Source organism: Amblyomma mixtum, chromosome 7 (assembly GCF_055824585.1).
Source record: "Amblyomma mixtum isolate Tamu chromosome 7, ASM5582458v1, whole genome shotgun sequence".
Taxonomy (NCBI): Eukaryota; Metazoa; Arthropoda; class Arachnida; order Ixodida; family Ixodidae; genus Amblyomma; species Amblyomma mixtum.
In genome coordinates, this window is record NC_143018.1 from 64,906,279 (window position 1) to 64,933,809 (window position 27,531).

General features: G+C 47.9%; 2 protein-coding genes across 2 annotated transcripts in view; one reads left to right on the top strand and one right to left on the bottom strand.

Annotated features, from left to right (window-relative positions):
- Window positions 1-2,451: 2,451 nt before the first annotated feature.
- Window positions 2,452-14,456, top strand: LOC149336320 (endothelin-converting enzyme 1-like). Its single transcript, XM_089552821.1, has 5 exons — window positions 2,452-3,676; window positions 6,383-7,518; window positions 9,216-9,418; window positions 11,896-12,263; window positions 13,692-14,456. The coding sequence occupies exons 1-5, from the start codon at window positions 2,957-2,959 to the stop codon at window positions 13,989-13,991; spliced, it is 2,727 nt and encodes a 908-aa protein (XP_089408947.1). The 5' UTR covers window positions 2,452-2,956; the 3' UTR covers window positions 13,992-14,456.
- A 9,614-nt stretch (window positions 14,457-24,070) lies between these two features.
- LOC149336321 (uncharacterized) overlaps window positions 24,071-27,531 on the bottom strand; it is a 32,638-nt gene continuing 29,177 nt past the window's right edge. Inside the window, exons 21-22 of the mRNA XM_089554125.1 lie at window positions 27,327-27,450; window positions 24,071-25,445 (exon numbers count right to left, since the gene is read on the bottom strand). Of these exons, the coding sequence (XP_089410251.1) occupies window positions 25,391-25,445; window positions 27,327-27,450 (179 nt within the window). The 3' untranslated portion in view covers window positions 24,071-25,390. The remainder of the gene's footprint in view (window positions 25,446-27,326; window positions 27,451-27,531) is intronic.

The following is a 27,531-nucleotide window of genomic DNA, read 5'->3' on the forward strand; positions in this document are numbered from 1 at the left end:
AATGGGGTCCCGGAGTAGGGACCCTACCTAGTATTGTGAGGGGGGTGGTGCACTAGGGGCCACCTCTTAAACTACCTCTCTGTGTGTGACTTGTAATAAATGCTTTTCACCACCACCACCAACAACGTTGTCGACGTCTGCAGGCCACATCTCTCTCTATCAGCCCACGTGCCTAAGCATGATTCACTAGTGTACTCCCCTAGGGATCTAGTTATGCGCACTTCATTTCCTTAAAATGGCGCAACGTTGTCAATGCCAACGCATGCAGCACACGTCTGTCACTACCGCCACGTAGCTTAAAGCACTGTTGAGGTGTCCACTGTTCCAAGAGCCCGGTTATGCGCCTTTGCTTTCCAAGCTCCCGCTCTATTGGTTTCGCAGCTTAAAGGGCGACTAAGATGTCCACTGCTGGTTACAACGGACAACGGCAAGGGCGACGCCGCGAAACGCAGACACGGGCGCCAAAGAGCTGCGCTCTAAAACACTGAACTGTAATAAAAAATGGAGAAGCATTCAAATGTACCAAGCAAAACAAAATGAAGAAAAATAATAAAATAAAACATACATAGACGTTTTGGTTTATTGCGGTTTAACGTCCCAAAGCAACTCAGGCTATGAGGGACGCCATAGTGAAGGTCTCCGGAAATTTCGACGTCCTGGGCTTTAACGTGCACTGACATCGCACAGTACACGGGCGTCTACAATTTCAGGCCCGTGTACTGTGCGATGTCAGTGCACGCTAAAGAACCTCATGTGGTCGAAATTTCTGGAGCCCTTCACTGTGGCGTCCCTCATAGCGTGAGTCGCATTTGGACGTTAAACCCCAATAAACCAACCAACCTCTCAACCTCCTTCATTCAGCATTCTCGGTGCTTTGCTAGGCAGGAGTGTGGATGGAGGTGTAAATGAAAAATTTACAGGGACACCTAATTACATCATGTGTTGGGAACGAATGCGATCGCATTCGAATCTGTATATGCATTTGCTGTTCGCTTTGGTGATATCATTTGCCCCCAGGCAGCCAGGTAATGTTACGACCGAGGACCCATTTTTTCTTCCTATGATGCAGCTAACGCTCTCAGATTAGAAAGCGTTCGGATGTGCGGTCTCAGAGCACGTAAATAATTCCTGGTGACCTATATTATTAATGCGAGAGCATTGTAGGGCTTTGTTGCGTCAGCGATAAGTGTCCGCAAATTTGTCTACACGATTAAGTAGCTCTCTGAACAGCAATGTGTGAAAGTTGAAAGTATGATCGTGACAGACAGTGTGAGATAAAATGTTGCGGTGGGAAAAATTTGGTTGATGAGGTGTAATTAGGTGATGAATTAAACGCGAAAAAAAACACTTAGATGTCAAAATAGCTATGCACGTCGATATAGTACATAGACGTCAGAACAGCCACGGACGTCGTATAGCCTGTGGACGTTTGGCTTCCGAATGGCTCCAATGCGGGTCGCCGCAGTGATCCAAAACTTTTCCGTAGCCCTCCACAACTGCGCCCCTTGCTGTCTTTCTTCTTTCGTTGCCTCCTCCATCCTTTCAAGGCTCTCTTCGTGTGCCTGCCTAGAAGCGTACACTGCTACCTTCGCCAGTAGTCTACACTGGCAGCTAATGGCGTCCTTATAGAGCTGTGGCTGGAAATTTACAAAGTTTACTCCAAACTTTTCCATGCCAAACTTTTCCATGGCGCGAAAAGTCCTCCAGAGTGCGGACATATCCTCCGGTCCATCCACCGGATAGATCCCTGAGTAAAAAGGAGTCGTACGACTGGAGAAGACTCCAAGCTCAAAATTTCTTCTCTCCCCTGTGGAGGGGTTGGACGGGTGCCAGAGGGCGGAAGAGGGACGGTGTAGAAACCGAAATTTGTAAATTTTACGGCCACGTGGCAACAATAGATCACATAATTTGGAGATGCGTTCGTGCCCCTGGGCACAACGCGATTAAAACTAGCGATGAATGGGAGACCACGCTGAGAAGCTCCGACGAAATAACTCGGCGCTTCGCCGTCCGCCTGGCGGCCGAGGCTGAAGACCTCTTCTCTTAGACGGGATCGGATGTCCTCCGGCCGCGGTGCGACAGACTGCCTCCCCGGACGCCTGCGTGCGGACCCGGAGGTGGCTGCCGCGCCATATTCGGCGGAAATAAATGTTCTTCCTCCTCCTCCTTCAGAGGGCCCTGTTGGTTGTTCCTGAGTCCTAACGATTGCATCAATCGTCCCACCTCTTATCAGCTAGCTGCTTATTATAACGGCGCTTTTGTGCCATCATTCGGTTTATAAATACCAGGGGCGTTTTGTTTGGCCGCGCGAGTACTACAACTACTTCCTGCTAGGTGCAGCACCATTTGCTCAAGTCAAGTGGCGTTTGGTGAATGTTCGCCCTAATATAGACTGCAGCTTTTCCTGGCGTTTCCGTCTGTGCTTTTGCTGTTTTATCAGGCATGGAATGGCACTGGTACGCTGTATATCCTGTGACTGAACACAACCGACTATGTTCCTGTGTCAAGAACGCTATGCATGAATGCAATGTCCTGTTCTGTGGATCATCTTCTCCAGTTGCATCATCAAACAGCTCTTGCGACAATGCAGCGAATCTGTTCTTACAACCACTAACAGTGCACTTTTGTTTCGGTCGTCCTGTCCTTTCTAACTCGAGCTTTCGCTTATTTGTCGGACACTTGGAGTAAGTGATTTCATGATCATCATATCTGCATTAGCCGCATTCGAATTTCGCCTCGTCCGATTCTGCCATGCAGCCTGTGTTGACTCCGTATGTACAGAAACTTTACAAATCTCCTTCTCTGCGGCCCCTCTAGCGGTGCACCAGTCTCGGTTTGTACGTTCTCTTGGCATTCTGTCTTTGTATTTTACTTTCGCGCGTGGTCAAAAGAATGCGTGTGCACGTGAAGCGTTCGCACGTGACAAAGAAGAAGCAACCTTCCTGCAGCGTCGGTCATGGATCTCGATCCTCCGGTCAAGGACGGCTCGAAGACGCCAAAGGCGTCCCGAATATCCAGGAAGTCGACAAAGAAAGCACCCCAGCACGCGACGGACACCGAACAGGAGAAGGACTCGTCCAGAGCCTCGCGTAAGAAACGAAAAAGGGGCGCCGAGAGGTCACCCGATCGTCGCAGCGAGAAAAGAACCCAAGAGATCGCCGATGATGGTAAGAAGGCTTCTGACCAGGCAGTCAAGCATGAAGCGCTCGCCGATACATCGACGATTAGAGCAGCATGCGTTCCTGGAACCAACAAAAACGATGAGCAGCCAACGTCGTCCCAGCTCCCGACGACTGAGCGGTGTGACGTCACCGCGGGCCGATTACAACCGCTCGGCCCCACGGAAACAGAGCGCACCATAGTGCCAGCTTCGAGCGAGGGCCAAGCGCCGCTGCCAACAGCAAGCGACGAGTCAGCTGCTGCTGCCACAAGCGGCGTTCCTGGTTACCTCCCCACCGTACCAGCTGAGCAAGTCCAGAGCACTGATGCAGAGCCGCACTACACGACGCGCACCATACGCAAAGCGAAGGCAGACCAAGCGGGCGTCGAGGCTGAGGAAGCGACCAAGCCAAGCTGCCCTGCAGACCAGCCGGACACAAGGTCTCTGAGCGCGCGGCCGCAGCCCACCGCGGAGCGCACTGAAGATGGCAGGAAGCCTTCGGGTTTTCGACTGATGGTAAGCAACGCACTGCGAATAACGAAGGATAGGTTTTAACCGATTTCCATGAGTGGTGACGTCTCTAGCGCTGTACTTCTTTCATCACGGGTCCCATTAGGCCCAAGAAAGTGTACCACAGAGAGCCTGTTGCATTCCAAGTAGGAGAGCTTTTGCACTGTCGCAAGTTCAAGGGCATTTAATTATGTTCATGAGCTCACAAAATTTTTCAGTAAAAATTTGCATTTTAATCCTTCATGAAGGAGGCGTGCGCCAATAACATCACTTTGAATCAGAGAGTATATGTCCCACCATTGCTTCTACTTTGTTCTGTTGTTTCCCACTCGCTGTCGCTTGCTGCCTGCCGATTGTGGCCTGAAGCTCCGTATTTTTAAAATTGGCTGGTGTCTGTCCTGCATTGCTGCATTGCCGTTTTATGGCACGTTTTAATATTTTCGTGGAGGATATAACCGAGAGTTTTTGCTAAGAAAAGGTTAGAAAAAAACTATATTTACTTGAACGCACACTGCACACAGGAAAACAAGAAACGCTGCTGAAATGCTTCGTTCCCAAATGGGAAGTAACAGGCTTTAGTGTCTGCTAGTCAGAGCAGGTACAGAGAATTTTGCACGTTTTTAATCAGTACGGTTACATTCAACAAGCTTTATATAGTTAATAACTGATGCATGCAGATCAGTTAATAATGCAGTTCATTATCGAGCATTATGAACAAACGGTGTGCATACCGTGAGATTTAAACGCAGATCATAGGCAAAAAAGCTCAAGGGACGCGCGTTCTCGGAAAAAATTTACTCCAGCTTTGCGCCACAGCCCAGTCGCCTGGTATTGTTTCTGGAGGCTACAGCATGAACGTCCTCTCATACCTTGAGACCTTTTAGGCGAGTGGATTACTAGACTGCTCCGAAATAAACTATTTGCGTGATATTCGCATCCCATAAAAGTTTTGTGCCCGTAAGAGGGGACAGTGGGGCAAAACGTGGCACAGAGCAAAACGCGACATCTTGTTACTTACCACCCCGTCGCATTTAAATGAGCTAACATGCTACTTTGGAATTTATGCGATGACCCCCGCACGTGCAACATCGGAAGCGGCTGAAAGGGCGCAGCATTTTGTCCTTTAGATTTTCAGAAATGAGTAGTTAAATGTACTTCGTGTCCTAGGTTAGTGAAGTTAGTAATTACAGTCGTTTATTCGTGTAATGTTATTACTGATGATGCCTGTTATCATGTTATGATGCCTGTTATGATGATGCCGGTCATCTTATTATTGATGACTACTGTTGATGCAGATCATAAAGGAAAGGAATAGAGTTACAAAATTTACAAGGGTGAAACTGCAAGTTACAGAAACGAAGTCACACAGACTAATAAATGACTTTAACTTAATTGAAAAACAACCTCACATAGAGAAAGAACTCTACAGTACCGTGCGTATCGACTAAATCCATCAGTTAAAGCTTAGGTGCTGAGAAAGATACATGCTAAGCACAGAGGCTCTACTTAGACGTATGTCCAAAGCTTTTGCGCCCCATTTTTTGGGTTCCAGAAACAAAGAAGCTAGAGCGACAGCCTATGTCTCGAGTCGGCTCTAAAAGATTGCCTATAGCAGTTGATGGGGCCAAATTCCTATTCCTTCATTGCTGGCATGAGTAATGTGGTGATTTTACTCAGTCGGTCTTGTGCACTGTTATATTTTAACCCACGGAGTGGGACAAAAGGCGACATTTTGAAGATTTAAATTTAACGATATTTGACTGTGTCCCAGTTAAGAAGTACCCTTCATATTTGGCGAACGTGATGGCAGAATGCTAGGGAATTAGTGGGAAATATTTCTTTTTCTTACGTCTGAGAAAAAATACGGCGATCGTTTGCATATGTATGCCCCGTTTTGCCGCACTCTCCCCAAGCAGTCTACAAAAAAAAAACGTAATCCTTTGTTTGCGACACTCGTGCTTCATTCTTAATGCCCACCTGACTAAGCAAAAGGCCCCGGACAAAACGAGATGTGCCTTGTCTTTAAGCAGTGTGGAGAGCCGAGAATTTTAATAGAACATAAATGAAAAAGGGTTGTGACCATGAGCAATAAAAATTTTAATCCAGGAGTTTTTACTTTTATGAATCATTAATTTGTTACAGAAACCTCAATTAAGCCTTTATGAAACCTGAGTCACATCGGGTTCGATCCCGGCCGCGGCCATCGAATTTAGATGGAGGCGAAATTCTAGAGGCCTGTGTACTGTGCGATGCCAGTGCACGTTAGATAACCCCAGGTGGTCTACATTTCCGGTGCCCTTCAGTACGGCGGCCCTCATAGCCTTCGTCGTTTGGGATGTTAAACCCCCGTAAACCAGGAAATGTATTTTGTATGGCTCAGGTTTAAGAAAGTCTTCATTGAGGATGCGGTAACAGACTCATGATTATTAGAAATGAGTATGCTTGTATCTAAATTTTTTATTGCTCATCATTGCAACGTTTTTTCATTTGTGTTCTGCTAAAATTTTCAACTCTGCACACTCTTTAATCAAGGGCACATTTCATTTTGGCCGGGACCTTTTGCCCTGTTAGATGGACATTAAAAGCAGGAGTGTAGCAGACAAAGAATTTTTTTATATAGCTTCATGTGCTTTCTGATATATCGCACATACAAAACTCTTGACCCCGAAATAGCGGCGGCCCGATTGATTTTGCTCGGGTGCACCCTTTCAGAGCCCTGAGGTCCCCAAGAGGCGCGTCTGCGTCAAATGTTGCGCCGGGACATCCTGCCTGCTGGTAGCCATCTTCGCCACTGTGCTTCTGGCATTTCGAGCCCCATCCCATGAACGCCACTACGAGACCTGCGACACGCTGGCATGCGCCGCCTACTCGAAGCGGCTACAAGAGTCCATCAACTCCTCCGTGAACCCTTGCGACAGCTTCACACATTATGTATGCGATGGCTGGAACAGTCGCTATGAAGCCAGCGTCAACGACATTGCGCTCCTGTCCGCTCTCACTCGAATGTACCACATTGTTCGAGATATGAACGTACCCAAGAGTGGTCAAAATATGATGCAACGCGCTGCAGCTTTCTACCTCAGTTGCGAATGCGTTGGAAGAGCCCGCTGCAACGAACTGCTACACGTCGCGCTGGCGCTGGAAGGAGCGAACATCGTGTGGCCTCTCAAGGCGCGCCGTCCAGATTTTCTACGCTCCCTGCTGCACGTGTCGATCAAACTTCGTTGGGCAGGCATCCTTACTTTCGATGTAATCAATACTAAGCGAAAAAAGTACCTGCTGCTGCGACCACCGCAAGCGTTCTTCATATTAGGCCGCAGGGCAAGGGAGCAACTTCGTTCCCCTGGCAGCAGGGAGCATTATTTCGAGGTATTGAAAACAAACTTCAAGGCCGCAAGTAGCACTGCAATTCACGGTGATCTGGTGACATTTGAAGAAACACGAAATGTCGAACGAAAGATATGGGACATGCTTTGGAAAAACGCTGCCGCACATCCGACGTTCAGGATGAAAAACGACCTTTTCTACAATTCCGTCCCAAACCTCACGCTGGAGCGGTGGAAGCGAGTTTTGGCCGACTATGGAGTGTCGTTGCGTGAGGATGAAGATGTCGACTTCCTGAGCGATTCAGTGCCCTTCGTTGGTACCTTCCTGAATTTGTGGAAGAAGTACGGGGAGGAACAGATGCACCTTCTGATGTCCTGGAGTACGGTTCAGGTGGCGGCGTTGTTTGCGAACCAGGAGCTGCTAGTCAACTTCTACGGCACCGAGCAGAAGGTGCAGCTCATACACCGGGCGTTCTGCTTCAGCAAAACTTTCATCCTCACCGGCGATACCCTGCTTCACAGGTGCGTTGTAGTGTACAGTACTCTAATAGCGATAGTTCGGCGATAGTTCGCGGCTTTTGTCTATCAGCGACCATACCTCGGCAAAATCACGAGTGCTCACTCAGGCTCACTCACAAAACTTTGGTCAACCTACGTGCTCACTGAGCCTCACACTCATAAAGGCCTCGGCACATTCGAACTCATAAACTCACTCATTTACGACTACAACTCTCTTCGGCTCACTCAAACTCACTACCCATCAGGTGTCAAGAACTCATAACGAGTCACGAATCACTCACACTCGCAACGCATCAAGGCTCACTCAATCATTTCAACTCACGACTCATTTGATCTCACTCGCTCATTTCGATTCACTACTCATCTGGGCTCACTCACATTGACTCACGACTCATCTGGGCTCATTTAAGTGCAATAACAATTACGAGCGTACAGTAAACGCGACCGGTTAGACTACGATTTATAATAATCTCAATGTGAGCACGGATCACCACGACTCAAATCATGATTTGAATGTGAGCCCCGACTCACCTCGACTTAGGTCGTGATCTGAACTTCAGCTCGCACTCACCTCGACTCAGATCATGATGTGAACGTGCGTCTGGACTCACTCACGACTAGGATCATAATCTGAACGTGAGTCTAACTCCCTCACGATTCAGATCGGTATCTGAAATTAGAACAGTGAGCTCGGATGAGTCGATTCATGAGAGTTCGCCCACCTGTGTCAGCGACCCATAATCAAGTTTTTGAACAAGCCGGTTCCAAGACGCGCGCAAGAATGACGATCTGCTTTTCGTCAGGATTCCGTAGCAAGCTTCATTTACCAGTCCTTTACAACCTAACTGAGGCAGACAGACAGACAGACCGACAGACAGAAAAACTATTTGCTGCAAGTGAGTAATTCGTATGTCGAAGGGGTTAGTTCGCTTAGGTAAAAAAGGAATGGTGTGTACATTAAGAACTGTCTGCAGTCGTTAGGCGTACAAACTACCTCCAAAATAATTATGATGTTTTTCATCACACCTAGCTTTCTGTGTAGCTGCGCAATCGTTGGGTCCAAGAACAGCGCAGCAAAGACAATAAAAATAAGCGTAGTTCACAGACTCATCTGTCAACATAGAACCGCCGGGTAAACAACATAGAACCGCCGGGTTGAAGATATTAACAGCGCGTGATACAATCTTTTGTAATGCGCTTGTGTTATTCGCAATATAATCTAGTGGACGTCCGTACTTCGTCGATTTCAGCGGAGTCCTGGGTATGTCAGGAACTTCTTGGGATGAGCGAGGAGCGAAACATGCCGGACGGGCTTTTCGTTCATAGCTTCTCGCGCTTATCGAAGAATATTGGATTTACTGCTGTAACACTGGCGCGTGCACTGCCGTAACTTCGCTCGCTGCGTTCGCTATTCCCTTTCCTTCTCTCCATAGACTAGAGTGAAAGTAGCTTGTCTCTTCTCAATTCTTTCACTCAACTCTTAACGTTTACGCTGTGTGTCACGGTCAACAGTCAAGAATGTACTGCCGTAGTGCCCTCACTCTTGTGTACATGCCCGCTTTGCGCTGAGCGGGGTGTCATGACGATATAAAAAATGAGAAAGAACTAAACGGCGGGCTGCCTCCTGAACCCTCCAAATCTTCAGCTTCATTTTAACATTACGCCACGGGACGAAAGTGACACATAGCGCCCATTTTCAGGTTCAGCGATGCCACTCTCCCTGGGGATATTCGGCCTCAAGCACGGGCGCTGATTTTGGACGTCCGTCAGTCTCTTCATGAGCGGCTTCTCCGCTGGAAGCTTTTTAATGAGCACGTGACTGTGGTCCACGACTGGAACTCCACCTCTGTTGCACTGCAGTACTTCGACAAACCGGCAGGAGAGGACTACGCCGGCAAATCAGGTATGTATACGCGCAGTAGCCACCCGGATAAAGACTTGCCTGAAAACAGTTCCCGTTAGTCCTAGAGTTTCCCTGCGGGCAGTCAAGTTGGAGTATATGTCACAGAAAATGAAGCAGTTCATTAACGCCCAAAGTTCTAAATTTCTCTGATAGCCCGGTGGCTGCAAGATTTGTTCCTGTTTCTAAATCCGGTGACACTACAAATCCGTACAAATATACAGGGCCATTTCACCTACCTGTGCTGAATCGAATATCATTGGAAATATTCTGAAGCTCCTTGTAACATTCATGGGCAAAAACAATCTAATCGATTCTAAAACGCGGCTTTAGGAAAAGGCTACCAACTACAACTCAATGATAAACGAATCTCCTCTGTACGTCCAAGACGTCCACAGGACATCCAGGGGAGATTTAGTGCCCAATGAGAACGTACTTGTTGAAAACTATTCATGGCCTCACATTCGCTTTTGACAAACACAGCCACGATGACGCCTTGTTCCTTTAATCAAACGCTTTTGGTGCCAAAGCAGTTATGCGCTCACCAAAGCCAACCATGAATCTTTCAACCGATCTTACGGTCTTCAGCCGTTGCCTGGTAAGAGCCACGCCCAGTTAAGTTTCTCGCGCGTGAAGTAAAAAAAAATTAAATGAATTAGCCCTGACTGGGGTTTGTACCCGTGCTGGCGCGAAGAGGTTAACTTCGCTGGTCAGTGCAACAACGCACTATGATACCACCTCATCCGAACATGCCTCGTGTTAAACTGCAACACACACTCGCGCTATGCATTGCACATCGTGGTCTTCATCAACTTCGATCTGCAACGCGAACCGATCAGATAAGCTTAACCTCGACCAGAGCTTAACCCGAGTCGAATATCGTCGACAGACGAGCCGACGGCCAAGGAAAGTAAAACCATCAGCCAATCAGGCTAAACACATGCTTTTGCACGTCTCCTAGGTATAACTGCGTAAAACCATATTTTTTAAAACGCGTTGCACTCAGAAAATATGCTCAAACTAAAGCGCTTGCTTTTCTGTCATACTGTTTCAAAGTGGTTGAAATATCTTCCAGGCCTGTATCAGTAAGTGCAATTCTAAGGCCACGCAGCAGGCCTTTCTATGGTAACGTCTGGTGTGCAGTATGGACCGAGGAAATGCGTGTGGACCCATCGTAGTTCTAGTTACATCAGCGACCTGACGTCTAATCTCAAAGCAACAGTTCATACGAACGCAGGGGCTGCATTATTTAGAAAAATTAGGCCGCCTGAAGATGATATAATTCTCAACCATAGAACAGCGAAATGGGGCTTGGTATCAAAGATGACGTCTAATCTCGATAAATGTTTACAACCACGTCGAGAAAAATCAACCCCTTCCTTGGGTTAGGTGAGTGTTGGTTTCTGTTATGAATGCACTTACATATTGTACGAGTATGTGCACGCACTGCAGATGTGCTCTGACACTTTCACGTGCGCCCTTTCCCGCTTTACTCATCGCTTTTGCCGAGCGCCTCGCCTGCGTTCGGCGATAACCTTGAATGCCTTTTCTAAATATGAACGCTTTTCTAAATCAATTACTTTCCAGCCCACGCAGATGATATTCTCATTGGTCCGCACGTGATTGCTTGAGGATTATGTTTTGCGACTTACTGCAACTGAGGGCTACGCTGGGCCTGCTGGCTTTTAGGAAGTGTCCTGTAAAACGGAGAGTTGAGCTAGTTGGTACATGTTTCTTGGAAAAAACAGCGCTAAACGAAAGGACAACGAAAAAATTGGAGGCTTATCACGGTTAAGCCCAGTGGATGCGAAGCATGTCCTTAGTGTTTGGAGGCATCTTGACCGCATACACGCCCGCCGCAAAGACGCTGGCGCGGTTGCGGGCACAAAGACTGACGCGACGGCGGGCGCGCGCCGCCTCATCCCTGGCGTGACGTCACATCACGTGATGCAGCGATGGTGGCGCCGCTGCCGCGTCGCGCGCGACGGTGCGAACCGAAGCGTGGAGGCCTCCGCCGGGCGACGTCCGACGGCGCGATATGAGGCCGCATCTGCAGCCGGTGTGACGTCATCACGTGACGTCCCATCATGTGATCACACTTCAGGGTCAATGGTGGCCACCGCCGGGAGGCGACCGACGGCGCGGTATGAGGCCCCATCTGCAGCCGTTTTGACGTCATCACGTGGCGTCATGTCATGTGACCTACTTGAAGGTCACTTGAAGGTCAATGGTGGCCACCGCCGGCCGTCGCGCGAAGGCCCGAAACCTACGTTAATATGCTTCGCATAAAAGAGCACAACAGGACCGGCGCTGACTATCATCAGTCAGCGCCGGTCCTGTTGTACTCTTTTTCGTTGTCCTTTCGTTTAGCGCTGTTTTTTCCATGAAGTCTCCTGTGGAGATGGTGCTGTGCAGTGCGTCGAGACAGGTCACATGTGGACGTAGTACGAATGTATACCGTTTCCGTTGCCGGATTACAGATTCCAAGGATGTCAACCAGGACGGCTTGGTGGACATGGGCGGGTCGCTGGTGGCCAACTGGCAACTCGCCGCTCGAGCTTCGTTCCGGAACCGTTCTTCCCGGGGTCTGTCCAAGGTTATCCAGGAGCTGGGACTGTATGTACTCCACGCTGATGTGGTGGAACCCGACGTGTCCCTGCTGCCGTACGCCTTCAGCTTTCCATACTTCGATCATGGTGCCACTCACGCCCTCAACTACGCCGGGATCGGCAGTCGCTTGGCGGAAGCGCTCAGTCAGCTCTTCCTCTGGGCCTACTTCACGTCCCATAAGCCATTACGTGCCTTCAGGGACCACTTTAATTGCATGGAGAACGCCACATCCAATGAGGTGAGAGTAGAGCCTAGCCATTCTGAGTTGTTAGCAGACTACCAGAGTATTCTGTGTAGTCTTGGACGCCTCACTACCTCCTCCTTGGCGACAGAGTGGAATAATGCTGTCGCACCGAAACAATCTCCTTAGCATTCAGCTTGTTCTATTCATATATTGCTTTACCCTTCTCCGCGCTGTGCGGGTTTTCCAGGAGAAGGCGCTCAAAATGGAACGCGGAGAACTCCTTTGACGTCCGCTTTTTCGTTCTTGGCCCTTTGCGCGACGGGATCGCGGCGAGTTGAGAACAGAAATGCCGTGTTACAGCGCACGAGCAACGGGAAAACATGGTGATATGCCGGAGCTGAATCGGGGATGAAGGCGGTGCACGAGCAATAATCTGGAGTGGTTGATACTGCGTTCTTCACAATGCCCTTGCTTTATTAGTTTTCTCTTAATGGGCTAGCTTTTTTGCTCCTCAGCGTCAATCCCCGTTAATAATAAAACGAGCTGATCAACAGTACTGGACATGAAGTGTTGCCCTCTCCGTGTCTCCATGGTTTTTGAGCGAAAATTAACTTATGATGGAAGATAAGGGCAGACGTCTGGCATCGAGCACGTTGACGCGTCATTACTCCCTTATATTTTGTGTTACTAACTTCAAACACTCGCATCTGAAGCTCGAAGCATGACTTTTCTTGCTAACGTGTGCATATTGGGTCACACTATAAAAAAAGCATGATAGCAGAGCAGGTCAATTTCAGCATTGGTACAACTTTCTAATAAAATCAATCTAAATTATTTCCAGGAAATAGTCTCCTTACAGGGTGTCAGTCCTGTAGAGAGGAACTTTCTAGCAAACGTTTCTGGCAAATCGACAATGACACAATATCTCTCGCGACATTCTCTCGCAACTCGGGCGTGCCTCAGGGACAGCAGGGACGCAGCCGGTTTCGAAAGCTTGTTACCGCACGCTACGCCTGCAAGCAATGCGTGCGAGTCAGCATACCGACGTCCAGCTCTGCGGCTGCAGTATCTCCCTCTAAATCGCATATCACTGCGCACTTTTCCTGTCAGCCCAGACCCAATGAGCGCTGAAACTCCCACGGACGTCCACAGGACGTCTAAGGGAGTTTCCGTTTCCATAATTCTCAAAAAATTAACGGGTCAGTATTGGCAAGCCCGTATAGATATATGCAATCGGAATCAACGAAGGTGATCAGTAGAGCATGTGCACTTTGATAAAGTGCTCTGGTGCAGTTTATATTTGCAAAAAGACGGTCTACCGTAATGTCAAAAGCGCAGACTGATGGTCGAGTTGGCGTTGCATTGCACACCACGTACCTATCTTCCTCTGTGTGCGTTCGAACGTAGGCTGCACCGCAATATCGGCGGCCGCAACATTCCGAACTTCATCAAAGTTTCCGGTTTGAATATTCACTCTCGCAGATCGACCAGAATTCATTTTTGCCTTACCTGGAGCCCCTCTCCCTGAAGACTGCTCTGTACGCGTACCGAGCGCGCAACGCCGCGACAGACGTTCGTGTCCGCGGCCTGGAGTTCCTGAACCCAGAGCAGCTCTTCTTCGTCGCAGCGTGTTACGTGCGCTGCGCGAGGACCAGCGGGCCTCCGGGCGTCGCCGACGGGAAGTGCGACAAGGCGTTTCGACACGTCGCCGAGTTTGCTGATGTGTTCGGATGCGCGCCAGGCACGCGCATGAACCCGTCGCACCGCTGTGAAATTTTGTGACCCCTTCGTGTGGTTTTTTGACTAGCGTGTTGTTGTGATTTTAGTGATTAACAGGGAAAACTTTACTGAATGTTCGTCAAGACAACCGAGCCTGCTACTCCTAGTAGAAAATTTGTGAAACGAATTGTAAATGGTGGCACTGTTACCGCTACAGACAGTCTTTACATGTGTATGTCTGACAGTAATCGCCACCGTAGTGTTATATGCAAGCAGTCAAACGCCACAAAATTACGGAAATCTTTCGGCAGGGAATTGCACTTAGTGAAGGCATTATATCACCGTCAGGAAGGCTAAGGTTTCATTATTTTTTCCTTGGCAAATTCTGGGCGAAGTACATGACACTGAAGCAGTTGGATTTCTTCGTTTGAATGGCATCCAGTTTGTATATTACTCTGCGTAACAAAGAAGAAATGCCAGCGGACTGGAAGTTTTTTCGATTAATAAATATTGATACATCATCCTTCACTCAAATCTTCATTTTTGTCTTAAGCCTCTGTTTTCCTATCTATGGAGATATTTGAAAAGGATGTTAAAAGAAAGGCAACGCCTGGTGACACCAGCGAGGAGGGGGGGGGGGGGGGATGGATCATTGCTGCCACGCACGGAAGTACGTCACAACGAAGTTAAAGGGACACTGAGGAGAGCACTATTAATATATTTTTTATAGCAAAATCCGATAGTTCGGCATGTCATGGCTTTGTTGCCACTTGGCCGGCAGCGAAAAATGCATTTATTTCTAAGAAATTTGGATTCGAAGTTGAAAAGGTTTTTCCCGCCGCTGTGATTCAAACTTGGGATTCGGCTATGACGACAGAGGACTAAGTGACGTGAAACATGACGTGACATGACGTGATGCAGACTCCGTGATTTCTGGCTGCCAGCAGTGCGTCCTAGCAGCAGCCGAAAAGAAAGCTACCGCCGGCCGCACGTTGAAGGCATCTATCGGCTATTGCGGCCGTCGCTACAGTCGCTTCGCTTACGTTTGCACCGGCGTTTTGCGAGCGTTACGATGGATCTCGTTCTCGAAGTCGTCAATGAAGTTCTCGCAAATAGACACCTTTAGCATACCGTGTACCTTGATACCGCTAGCGGAAAACCGGGAGCCCGCCTAACGCCGGCGAGCAGGCGCTGATTGGTCCCGATGCCACAGGCGAGCGCGTAGCTGACCGGCACGTGGCGCCATCTGCCGACGTCAAGGAGATTTGCGCATGCATTGGCTGCGCCTCAGTGATTTGTGCTCTCGTGTCCTAGCGTTGCTAGAACCATTGGTTCTAGCAACACTGTTTTGTTATATGACGTCATGACGCTTGTACTTGCGAGTTTGGCCTGTGGCGGCGATACCTGTATTTTGGTTCTTGCTCTTTTCTACGTTACAAGAGCTTTGTTGTCAGTATGAGTGGCGTTTTTGTAATCAGGAGCTGGTATTCAGTCGATACAAGCCAACTTCAATTTCTCCTCAGTGTCCCTTTAAAAAAGAGGGCGCATAAAATCAACATTAACTTTTAGAGTATTCAGATACAGCTTAAATACTCACCTTTAATCATACAACTGTTAGGTTTTGTTTCTATATTTAGTTCAAAAGTTTTTAAAGCGCATGAGCTGAGGCATAGTCGAGGCGATGCGGCGGCCATGGCTTGAGGCGGAGTTCGCACACATGAACAGCAGAAAATGAATTTCGTCCAGACCTCCAGCTCGAAGGCATTTAGTTCTCCCATACGGAGATACTCGATGCCTAGCAAGCGTACGAGAGCGTACCCCATGCCGTGCTTTTACCGATGTTTTTGCCTCTTTGTCGGACGTGGAGCCTCCGGAGTTTCTGCTGGCCAACGTTCTACGCCTCTGTGAGCAAAAAAAAGGTCGCCGTGCACTTCGTCCTCGATCGGCCCCATCGCAGTGAAGAAAGGTCGCCGCCAAGGATGTCTGCTGTCACCACTTGTATATTCCATATCGCGAGCATCGAGCGCGAGCTGCTTAGCTCGCAGATTGATTTCCGTCTCAGCTGGCATGGATGACGACCGCCGCGGACGATCTAGCGCTGCCTGTGGAATACGCCCCGAGGGTTTGCAATTTCTGCTAAACTGCCATAATGCGGTTACTCGTCTGAACCCGCGGCTCAGTTCCAAGAAGTCTGTGGTTTTCTGTTTGTCTGGAACCAACACGGTGGATTAAGAATTAACCTTGGAAAATAAGACCTTCCCCCAGAGTTTATAGTTCCGACGTCTGAGAGTGGAGATGTTTGCTGAAAATCCGTTACGGCCTTCACAAGGCTACCGACAAGCTGCCTTAACCTTCCGTGGCGCCGATTTGATCAGCCAGGAGAGTATGCTATGCTGAATGTGTGGGCAAGCAGACAAAAGTGCGGAACAGTTGGCTTCCTGCTGCCAAGGGCTTTCTAGTCCACCACGGGTGACAAATTCTACAGGCGTTTGGGTCACGATTTCGCACCCATCCAGAGGAACTGGATCGCGATCACAGCAGCAAAAGTAATATCCGAGCCCCAGTGGAGACCATCGAGAAGCACCTTGCTGGGTGTGGCTGCTGTGTGCCGACGATACTAGGAGCACCTCTAAAAACACTGGTTGGGGGTGTCATGTGGCAGCAGTCACTGAAATGGCCACCAAGCTTGCGATGTGCTGCTGTCATTTCCGTTCCAGTTGTTTGTGCGTGTGTGTGTGTGTGTGTGTGCGTGTTGGTGCGCGTGGGCGCGCGCGTGTGTGTATATGTGTGTGTGTTCATGCGTGTGCTTGCATTCTGTTTACGGAGTGACTAGTTGTGTGTGCACTGTGCATGTGTTTGTGTACTCTGGCTGGGCACCACACCAGCTGTGCTCGTCTGATTCAAAGCGCAAGGCCACAGTCATCATCAGGCTGTCTCGGCTAACTGGGCTCTCCACTGTACCGTAAGGCTGAAACAATTTTCATGCAGGATCTTAGAAGATTTGGCGTGCATAGCAATTTCGTGGAGTGCAATTTCTAACTACGTACAGGGCTTTGATGGCGCACTGCGCTCGATGCCACTGTGATGCATCAAGCTTTTTGAAAGCAAAAAAAGTTCTTTGCGCCCGCCGCTCAAAATGTTTTTTTGAGAGGGAGGTTATGGAGATTGTGTGACGCCTTCAAGTACGAACGACTTGAAGTGTTCTGGAGCCAGAAGGTTTGTCTGGCTTTCTTTGATTACTGTCACACAAAGCGAAATGCATATCTGCACATCTTTTTGTAAATAAGCTCTCCAGCAGTGCGGCCTTCAATAAAAGCCTTTAAGTTTTTCACGCGAACGCAGCCTCTGACTGAACCTTTGCACATCCTCATGCGCTCAGATATCCCGACCATGAATCTTGTCAACCGATCTTTCGGTCTTTGCCTAGCAACAGCGACACCGCATTAAGTTCGTTGTGTGGGAAATAATGAAATAAATATTGCCGCGACTGGAATTCGAACGTCCAGCATCGCGAACAGGTCCGCTTCTCTGGCCAGGGCTCTAGAGCACTATGCTATCGCCACAGCCGATCACGCCCCGAGCTAAACTGCAACACACTCTTGCACTCTCCATTGCACATTGTCGTCGTCATCAGCTTCCGGGCGCGAATAGATCGGATCACCTTAGCCTCGATCAGAGCTTTAAGCTAGTCTTATATCCTTGCCGACGACCCAGCAAAGCAAAACCATGAGCCAGTTAGGTTAAACATATGCTTTCGCAAGTCTATTCTGGTTAGCTATGTTAAAACCCTACCCTTTTTCGTCTGTGGTCACAATAATTAGACCATTATTTCTTGTCTGACAAAGTGGGAACTGCAGTTGGAAATGGTGCATTGCAGATCTTGGTTGCACATACGAGGATGTATGCGCGGCCGTAAAATTCGTGGACTGAGTGAAGGTAGCTTTGGGTTCTGTTTCTCGAAGCGCTTGAACAGATTCTTCTAGGATATTAACAAGGAAAAGCTATGCACTACATTTTCCTAGCTGTGTCTTTGCAAGTTTTTCTTTCTTGAGTTCTTTTCGCAAAATTGTTTCTTCTGCTGCTGTTCCATCCACTCTTCCAATTTGAACCACTGCAGTGGGTTAGCGGCCTTACCGCGGCGCCTGCCCATGTCGGTATGACTACTGCCAAGGAGAAATTCAGAAATCCTCATTTTCTGTGAATTGCACGTGCACCCTAAAGAGCCCCAGGTGGTCAAAATTAATCTGGACCCATGATATGTCATCCCTCATTGCTCGCGTGTCACTGACGGATGGGAAGTGACACAATTTACAATTTAAATTTTTTCCAGTTTCTAAGGAGCTCAAGTTAGTCTTGTGTCTGAAGAAGTTTATGTACAATCCCTCCATATTAGAGTAGGAAGTCATTTACACGCATTCGCGTTTAATTGTTATGTACGAAGGTGACCGGTGCCCTAGGTGGAGCACAAAACTACGTGGGAACACGTAATTTCCTCCTCCTCATTATCCGTCGAGAGGATAGAGGAGGCCAAACAAAACGCCTCAAATATCCGAGTTCTAAGGCACTTTAGCTGAGTCCTAGAGCCAAAAATACTCTGGTGATATGAGTAACTTTGCAATTGTTTAGTCCCTTAGGTATGCCTGCAGTGCCAAGTTTAAGAGAAGAACCTTGCTTGTTTGGCGGAAAGGCTCTTGGGAAAGCTGAAGAAAAAAGGCTACACTTTCTCCTCAGGGGCACCGGGAAGAGACACGAAAGAAGGTCGTGTCCATCCCGTACCTGTACGGTGTCTTTCTTCGTCCAAAAAAGATCGCGGCATGACACAATGTGCAGGTGGTGTTCTCCGCTCATAAAGTTTGGAAAGTGTCTTGTTTCTCTGCAAACCAACGGGCGGTTTTGCCACACACATGTCTGAGTTCTTAGCGATGCAATAACCTTCGAAAATTTCTCTGCCTATCTGCTGGTTACTACTCTTGCATGCTTTTGAAGTATTATGCAAGTCCGGCAAGGAAGGGTGATCTTCATGTTCTTTGCATTCATAGCAGTAAGAAACTCGCCCAATAAAGCGTTCTGGCAAATTTAAAGCAAGAACAATTTGGCTGCAGAAGCGATCTTTTGTTGTCGGGCTCAGCCCAAATCTATGCACTTACTCGAAGGGAAACAGCGTAAATGGGCTGCCATCATGAAAAAAGACAATTATATATGCAAAGAATTTATCAACTCTTATTTCTGGCCTCTTCCAGAAAGGACGTTTAAAGGTGCGCTATGTCGTTCATTAGTTTCAAAAAAGGGGTGGTGTGTAAGATTCCTTTGTCGTGCGGAAAGACATACTATGGTCGAACGGCTAGGTGCATAATCGTCTGACTAACAGGACACGAAAATTCCCTTGAGAAGAAAAAGTCCCCTTCTAACCTCGTGTTGTACTTCTACGAATGCAAAGAACATGAAGATCATCCTTGCTTGCCGGACTTGCATAATACTTCAAAAGCATGCAAGAGTAGTCACCAGCAGGTAGGCAGGGAAATTTTCAAAGGAAATTGCATCGCTGAGAACTCAAACACGTGTGTGGCAAAACCGTCCGTTGGTTTGCAGATAAACAAGACAGCGTTCCTTGATAAGTGCTTTTGCTCTCCATTGCAATCCTTGATGCTTTCCTGTCTTTTTGTTTCATTCAAGTGTCACGCGTTTCCACCTTATTTATTTCCCGAGTTTTCCATTACATCTTCAGTTGTTAGACAGTGACCGGGCCATCTCCACTTTCGTTGGTCCTTTGTCTGTTTTGCGCTGGTCTTAAAGATGAACTACATCCAACTCGACCCATAGAGCGTACTGGCAAATTTAAAGCAAGAACAATTTGGCCGCAGAAGCGATTTTTTCTTGTCGGGCTCAGTCCAAATCTTCGTACGTACTCGAAGCGAAGCGGCCATCATTAAAAATGACAAATAATTATGCAAAGAATTTATCAACTCTTATTTGGGGCACCCGCGAACAACCGAAGCATTCCTTCTCGAACACGTTGTAAAGGAAAAAATATAGGGAAGAATGAATAGAATTATACAGAGCAAATAGAATTCAATACAGAAAGAAGGAGCGAATATGTTTATTATGAGAGTAGAGACAAATAGGAACATAAACACGATGTTCACAGTAGAAATGCAAAAAACTGAAGCAAGATGTTCTCATGCTATAGGTCTAGCCGCGCTTTTCTGCATTAGCATGAATTCAGCGCAGCAAGGACCTTATTTATTGTGGTGCTTTGCATGTCGTGGCGAATAAGGAGCACAAAGAGACGATCAAGACCTCCCGTTAACTCCGACAAGGTTCCCTCAGTACATCATCTCGCTATTCACCCCCTCCCTAAAAACATGTATCCAGTTCACCACCAGGCTCGATGCGCAGGCCGCGCCTTGCATAAAACACTTGAAAACGAACCTGCTGTAGTCTATGCAGACTTCGCAGCGTACTCCCACCCATCACCTTACGCATTTTGCGTACTCTCCAGAAACCTACAACATATGACAACAGGCTCCGTCAGGGCAAACACCTCGATAGAAGCCCCAGAAGCAGCCATCGCGATAGCGATATCGTCTTCCACTGCAACTGTTATTTAGGAGCGATTCAAAAACCGCCATTCAAAATTTTTCCCGCGGGCAGATACATGCTCCCGCCTATAAAATTCCACGTCCAAGTAGTCTGAGTACCGGCCCATTCGGGCAATGCCGGAAACGAGGCGGCCTATTCCGCTGCTCGAGCGTACGTAAAACCGAGGTAATGGGGGCGGTGTGGGTGAAAAACTTTTTTAATACTCGAAGAGAGTTTGGGGGTCAGAAGACCCCGCTACGTGGTCGTTATCCTTAGTCCGGGACACCGCACGACGAGGCCCCGTCTAGCGCCCGCTTTAATAGAGCTTTTTGGGACTCCAGTGGGGAGCAGTTGAGGAGCGCAGTCTCCCAAGCCTCTCGGGTGGGGGAAGGGGGAAGGTGAGGATTCTGAGTACGTGCCCACACCATGTGAAAGATATCGCAGTTCACTCCACAGTGCGGGCTCGGATCAAAATGTTCGGATCAAAGTGTTTGGGGATGGCAGACAGAGAAGAGTTACTGTCTGCAGGCGCCACAGAGTTCGCTCCTCCACCTTACTCAGCCCCTTGGCAGGTGCCAGGTAGAGGCGATGGCTGTCGCTGTAATGAATGAAGATTTCGCGGAACCGCAGAAGCGGTTTATGAGTTTCTGAGCCAGGAAAGCTAGGATGAGGAGCCCGGTGTGTGAGCGCTCGGGCGGCCGCATCAGCGGCCTCATTGCCTCGTAGACCCTGGTGGCCAGGAGCCCAGATTGCGGTTGTGCGAGTTGGATCGGCGGGAGGCCGTCTTAAAATTTGAGAGGCAAGAGGTGACATTTCGCCTGGAAGATAGTGTTCACAGGCCCGGTGAGAGTCTGTGATAATCGTTCTCGATTTTCGATCGGCGGCCGCGAGAGCTATTGCAATTTCCTTCAACTGCGCGGCGCCTACTGAAGACCCAGACAGCGCGATGTAACCGGCTGATCACATATCACGACATCACAATCAGCTACCGCGAATAATGTCAACTTAATCCCCGCCGCACACATCCGTGACAAAAAAAAACAAACAAACGAACTGATGATTTATTCACTGAAAACTTTATTTAAACAATGGAAATTACTGGAGCCTTGGGTGGTCCGCCTATTCCTGCAGCCCACTGGCCTGCGCCGCAGCGTGGGCCCTGCGAACCAGTCCTGGTTGCTGGTCGGGGTCCTCGATGTGCAGAATGGCCTCCAACTGCTGCGAAGTCTTTCGGTTTTGGTTTTTCGTAGCCGCAGACAATAGGGATTTCCAAATAATTCGGACCGAATCAGGCAAGTACCCCACCTAAATGTGGCATAAAACAAAACTGACCGCCAAATGCAACCTCTGTGCGAAATTTGAGCCCGAACAAACGTGCGGTTAGGCCGAGAGAGTTTTTTTTTTCGATTTTCTCTGATTTACGCAACAGTCGGTAGAGTTTTGTTTTGGTTTTGTTTTGTGGGTTTATCGTCCCAAAGCGACTACGGCTATGAGGGCCGTAGTGAAGGGCTCTGGAAAATTCGACCACCTTGGGTTCCTTAACGTGCACTGACATCCACATTCACAGTCGCACGGCATCGCACAGTCACCCATTGAAATGCGACCGCTGCGGCCGGGATCGAGTCTTTCGAGGCAGCCATAACCACTGAGCCACCGCGGCGGCACTGGGTGTAATTATTATCGCTTGCCAATGACCGCATTCATTTCCACACTGTCCCCTTTTGTAATCGATATATATATTTATTTATTTTTCCTCTTGAGTTTCTCTACCACTGCCACAAGCCCGCCTTTCCTTGCTTACTTCCATCACGTGCAACAAAGAATGTTCGCATTGTAAAAGAAAATACTGAGCCAACTTATGCATCCTTTATTTTGTAATAATATTAGTAACATCTGTGATGTAACGTGTCGAAGCGACACGGAGCTATCAGGGACACATTAGTGGAGGACTCCATATTAACCTTGACCAGCTGAGATTCTTAAACGTGTGCCGACATCGCACAGCACAAGCGCGCGTTATTGCAAATCGTCCCCACTGAAATGTGGCCCCCGCAGCCAGGACTGAACCTGCGAACTTAGGATCAGCAGCTGAGCACCATGGTCACTGAGCCATCATGAAAGGTATTTAGTATCTGCTGTCTGAGGCAACGAATGCCACCAAAAGTAAATGTTTCACAACGTGGGTTGGGTCGTTCGCCTATCTTTCATATTTATCGTACACGGCACGAAGAAAGGGAAGCTATTTTCACTCCGTACTTTATGAGCTAGAGCAATGCTAAAAATTGATTAAAAACATAGGCAAACATGTGAAAGGGGGAGGCTTTAATAAACACAATATGTCACATCAATCTGGTGTACAATGCTTAGGAATTGCCGAAAGCACGTTAGAGAACCGCTAATTAGGTTTCTTCCTAGACACAAACTTCCGTCGATTTTGTTGTCACGTAGACTGGTTGCCATTTCTGCACTGCCTAGCACAGACAGCTTTTGGTGGCTAAATGTACGTGCTATCACATCACATTTCGTCGGGGAAAAAAAAAGACGCAAAGCATGCCAGGATGCAAAAAAAAAGTGGGACTGAACAGATTCCTGAACTGGTTCGGGACAGTGTCTGATTCGTTCCGGTTTGGGTTTAGTTCCAAGATGGCGAAAAAAATATTGGGTCGGTTTGGTTACTGTTCCGGGCAAAAATGAGGGTTCAGTTCGACACCCTGGTTCTGTAACGATATCCTGAATTCCTTTACTTTCCCTCTAACCACTAACTCGTTGATGGGCTTCCACTTGACTAGTTCTTTCATTCGCTCTTCAAGGCTAGGCTAATTCGAGACCTTACCATGCTGTGGTCACAACAGCGCACCTTTCCGAGGACCTCCACACCTTGCACGATGCCGGGGTGAGCACATAGTATGTGAGGCCTTTTATTTTTAGTCTCATTATTGGGGTTCTTCCACCCCCCTTTTATCGTTTTCTCATTTTCAGCAGGAAGTATTCATTTACCAAAAATTATTTCTCACTGTGAACTCTACCAATAACTTCCCCTTGCTGCTCCTAGAGCCTATGCCATAGTCTCCTACTGCCTGGTCTCCAGTGTGTTTCTTCCCTACTTTGGCAATCAAATTGCCCATCAGTACACTGTGCTGTCTTTTTACTTCCTCACAGAAGCTTTCTACTATTTGGTAATTACAGCTAGAAGTAGGCACGTAGGCGTAGGCTTAAGCTTAACTATGATAATTGCCACCCTCTCATTAATATCGTAGAATTCCTCTATGTTGCTCACAGAAGCTTTCTACTATTTGGTAATTACAGCTAGAAGTAGGCACGTAGGCGTAGGCTTAAGCTTAACTATGATAATTGCCACCCTCTCATTAATATTGTAGAATTCCTCTATGTTGCCAGCGTTTTGGTGTGCGCAACTTACTTGCCCCGGCCGTCGTGCATGGAACGACCACCTCAACCGTGTCATCAGGGAAGTCCCGTGCTACCGCACATGCTCCTTGTTGGCCCAGTGTTCTCAAACATAGACTTATTCAAAGTGTTCACATCATAAAACACAATGCGAGGAAGCAAGTTCAATAAAAGCTTTATTAAGCAACATCAAGACTGACACCCAGCACTGTGGGAGCTGTACAAAAATAAACAAACAATTCATAGATAATTACACCTTGAAACCTGCCTGAAGTCTGCAGATGCGTCAAACAATAAATTACAATGCCATCATTAGACTGTGGGCACACAGTATAAAAACGCGTAATAAAAATATGCACCCAATTCACAGTCATTGAAAGTGAACACATCAATGTCAATTATAGCCTAGCCCACTTATAACTGCTCCAGATAACATGAACACTTGCTTGCTATGAATGAACGCAGTGCCACTGTCAAAGTACTGCTTTAGGGCAATGGTAATTAGCCTCGGATGCAATGGACAATTGTAGCCGCACGAGTCGGTTGTAGTGAACGCGGAGGTGCCATAAACATGCTCCCCCAAGTTTAAAAATCCGCAATTCTGGCCTACCTCAGACAGAAGAGCATCTCTCAACTCCAGCGACACTGCCTCTGAAAAACATGTCCACCCAAAAAAAAAGCACTAAAGAAGGCAACACGAAAAATGCAGGTAAATGCCGGCCAAGCACACGCCAATCGCCTCCAAGGGTAATCACTGCCTTCCTGTGCACCGGCTGGGTGAAGGGACAGTGGCAGCGTCAGAAGCAAAGCTACCACGCATGGCGGTTAGCTTGATGTTGCCTTTTGAACGCAAAGTACGAGCAATCCCCTCATTCTAGGGAACAGATTACTGAGGCAGACTTGCCACCAGCTGCTTTGGATGCTTCCAACCGCGATTAGTTTTATGCCGTCCCTAAAGCAGATTGTTGGCAGTGTAGATCTCGGTGAGGAGAACATGACAGTCTTCAAGGAAAAAAACATCATTTTCGGCGGATTCAATATTTTGGGCTGTAATACACTTACGAACATTGGGTAACAAATATAATACTACGCATGGCCGTTAGGTTCATTATAAGCGAGCTTGACTATACATCTTAAAATCTGCCTGCAACCCAAAAAAGCTATGAAAAAAATTAATGTCGTCATTAGCCTTTGGTCATGCAGGATAAAAAATGCACAATAAAAAATGCAACCAAGTGACAATGTCATATTAAATCAAAACATCATCGGTAATTAAGTCTTAAAATCTGCCTGCAGCCCACAAAAACATCCAAAATGATGTTTTTGCAGTTGTCTTTGATGAAGATGCAGGATAAAACTACATAATAGAAAATGCCCCCTCTTTTCCCACCGTATGAAATTGTGTTAAAATACTTCATAAAAATTTTAATTTTTACATGTCAAAAAATTAATACATCCATCAAGGAAGCGTATTGAAGTCACTGCTTCCTGATGGGTGTTAGGTCAGGGCCGCCACAGAGGGGAGCGTCGGACCTGCACATAACAAAGCAAAAACAAAAAACATAAGCCACTCACTTTCAGGGAGAAAAAAGAAATGACGGGCCTGAAATGTTCCAAGAAAGTGTGGAAATGTTTATCGCAGAAAACAACAAGACCCCTGCACAATGAAGTAGGTTTGGTTCGGTTTATTGGGGTTTAACATCCCAAAGCGACTAAGGCTATGAGGGACGCCGTAGTGAAGGGCTCCGGAAAGTTCGACCACCTGGGGTTCTTTAACGTGCACTGACATCGCACCGCACACGGGCCTCTAGAATTTCGCCTTCATCGCAATAACATTCCAAATAAGCATGTAAATTTTGGTGGTCCTTTATTGGCGGCAAATATCTAATGAAAATGATATAAACGAACAAGTACGCACGTTAAGCGGTATTCACCCACAGGACACATGCCTCTACACATGGTGGCAAGTGTGCATCGCATGATGGAAGCATCCGTCTCCATCACGTGCAACTCGTAGACACATGCAAGTTGCTCCTTACAGACATTATTAGGTGCCAAAATTGTTACCTTTCCTATGCTCAGTACTGCAAGTACAAATGGTCCAAAAAGTCTTGATGCCTTTTGGGAACAGAAGCTTCTTAACAAGCAGAAAACTGCTTTAACTTGTGGGCACAACACAATCTAAGTGTACCCAGTTATAGAGAGTTGACTGGCCTGCCATCCCTGAGCGACAATGTGGAGTGCTCTCATTGGAACATGGGACACAATTAGCCATGCCAGAGCACTCCAATGCTTTTCTGGCCACGAAACTGCTCTGCTTTTTCCAATGTGACCAATAATCTAATTTGAATTGTTTTATAAAGAAGTCCATTCGACGATACCGTACATGGATTAAAACGGCCCAGTTTTTGTCCACAAGCAACGCAAACGACCGGTGCCGAATCCTTTCAGTACGGCGCGGCAGATCGGATCACATCTGCGCTTCCCGCTAATTGTATGCTCGTGCTGCGACATAAGCAATCATCAATCTCAGGTCACTGTCGCCGGAATTGCACAGGATCACCACTTGCACCCGGAAACATGCAAATTTGCTCTCCCTAATTGACGAATCAGGCTCACGAATCCTGCGCTCTCGCTAGGTCTACTCGTCGGAAGAGGGGGGCCTGTGTTGCCCATTTTGAAGTGCGAGAGTACTAAATTCTTTTCAGAACCAAGCACATCATTTGGAGGCAGAGGAGACACCATTCATTTCTTGCCGCGCCACTGCTCGCTTTGTTTTTCTCGGCAGCTCCATGTCACCGAGGCAGGGAACCGACGAGCTCGATTTTCTCTGTCGTGCCTCTGTAACCAGAGCAGCATACCAACGCGTAGCAAGTGCTGACATCGTCCCGCGCATGCAAGTTGCATTACCTGGCCCACAAAGGCACAGTAAACATCGAATTTCACCATCAAGCTAACAGCGGAGGGGTTTCTTTCGCGACAACGATGCAGACGATGCAGTTTCTCAGATAGCGAGGCCGCAGCGCTGCAGCCGCGAGCAGCATTTGAAGCTTTCTCGTAGCGTTGTGGAGAAGTTTCTTGACCAGAAAGCATTGAAGGACTTTGCTAAGATTAAGATTAACTGGTGTATCAAGTTTTGGTAACCAAGCAAACAGCCTGCCAGAAGCAGTGGTGAGATGTTAAATTATGCGGTATTCAATAGAGTTGGGAAGCAACCCCCGAAGCTGTCAAGCACACACACTACCAGCAGGCAGCAACAGGGACTTCAGTGACAGACCTGCTAACAAAGCAAAATCGGTCCTGGAAGATGGGAATAATGAGCTAGTTATAGAGGAAGCAACTAGGGAGGGTAAACTGCTCCACATGCATGGTCTGAACCAGAGTTACCACGACGAAGAGCAGGCAGGTACGCACCGCACTGGAGTGGAAGAGAGGCGGGTTTCCGCTGGGGACTCCACAATGGGCAGCTGCAGAGGCGGTGCAGCACGGCTGGAAGATGCCCCACTGGACGCAGCCGGCCGGGGCAGGCCACCAGCCGCTGGTGGACACACAATGAAAACGTGCGAGAGTAAACACAAACAGGGGCCAGAGAAGATAAAAGGCCTGAACGTGCACTGTC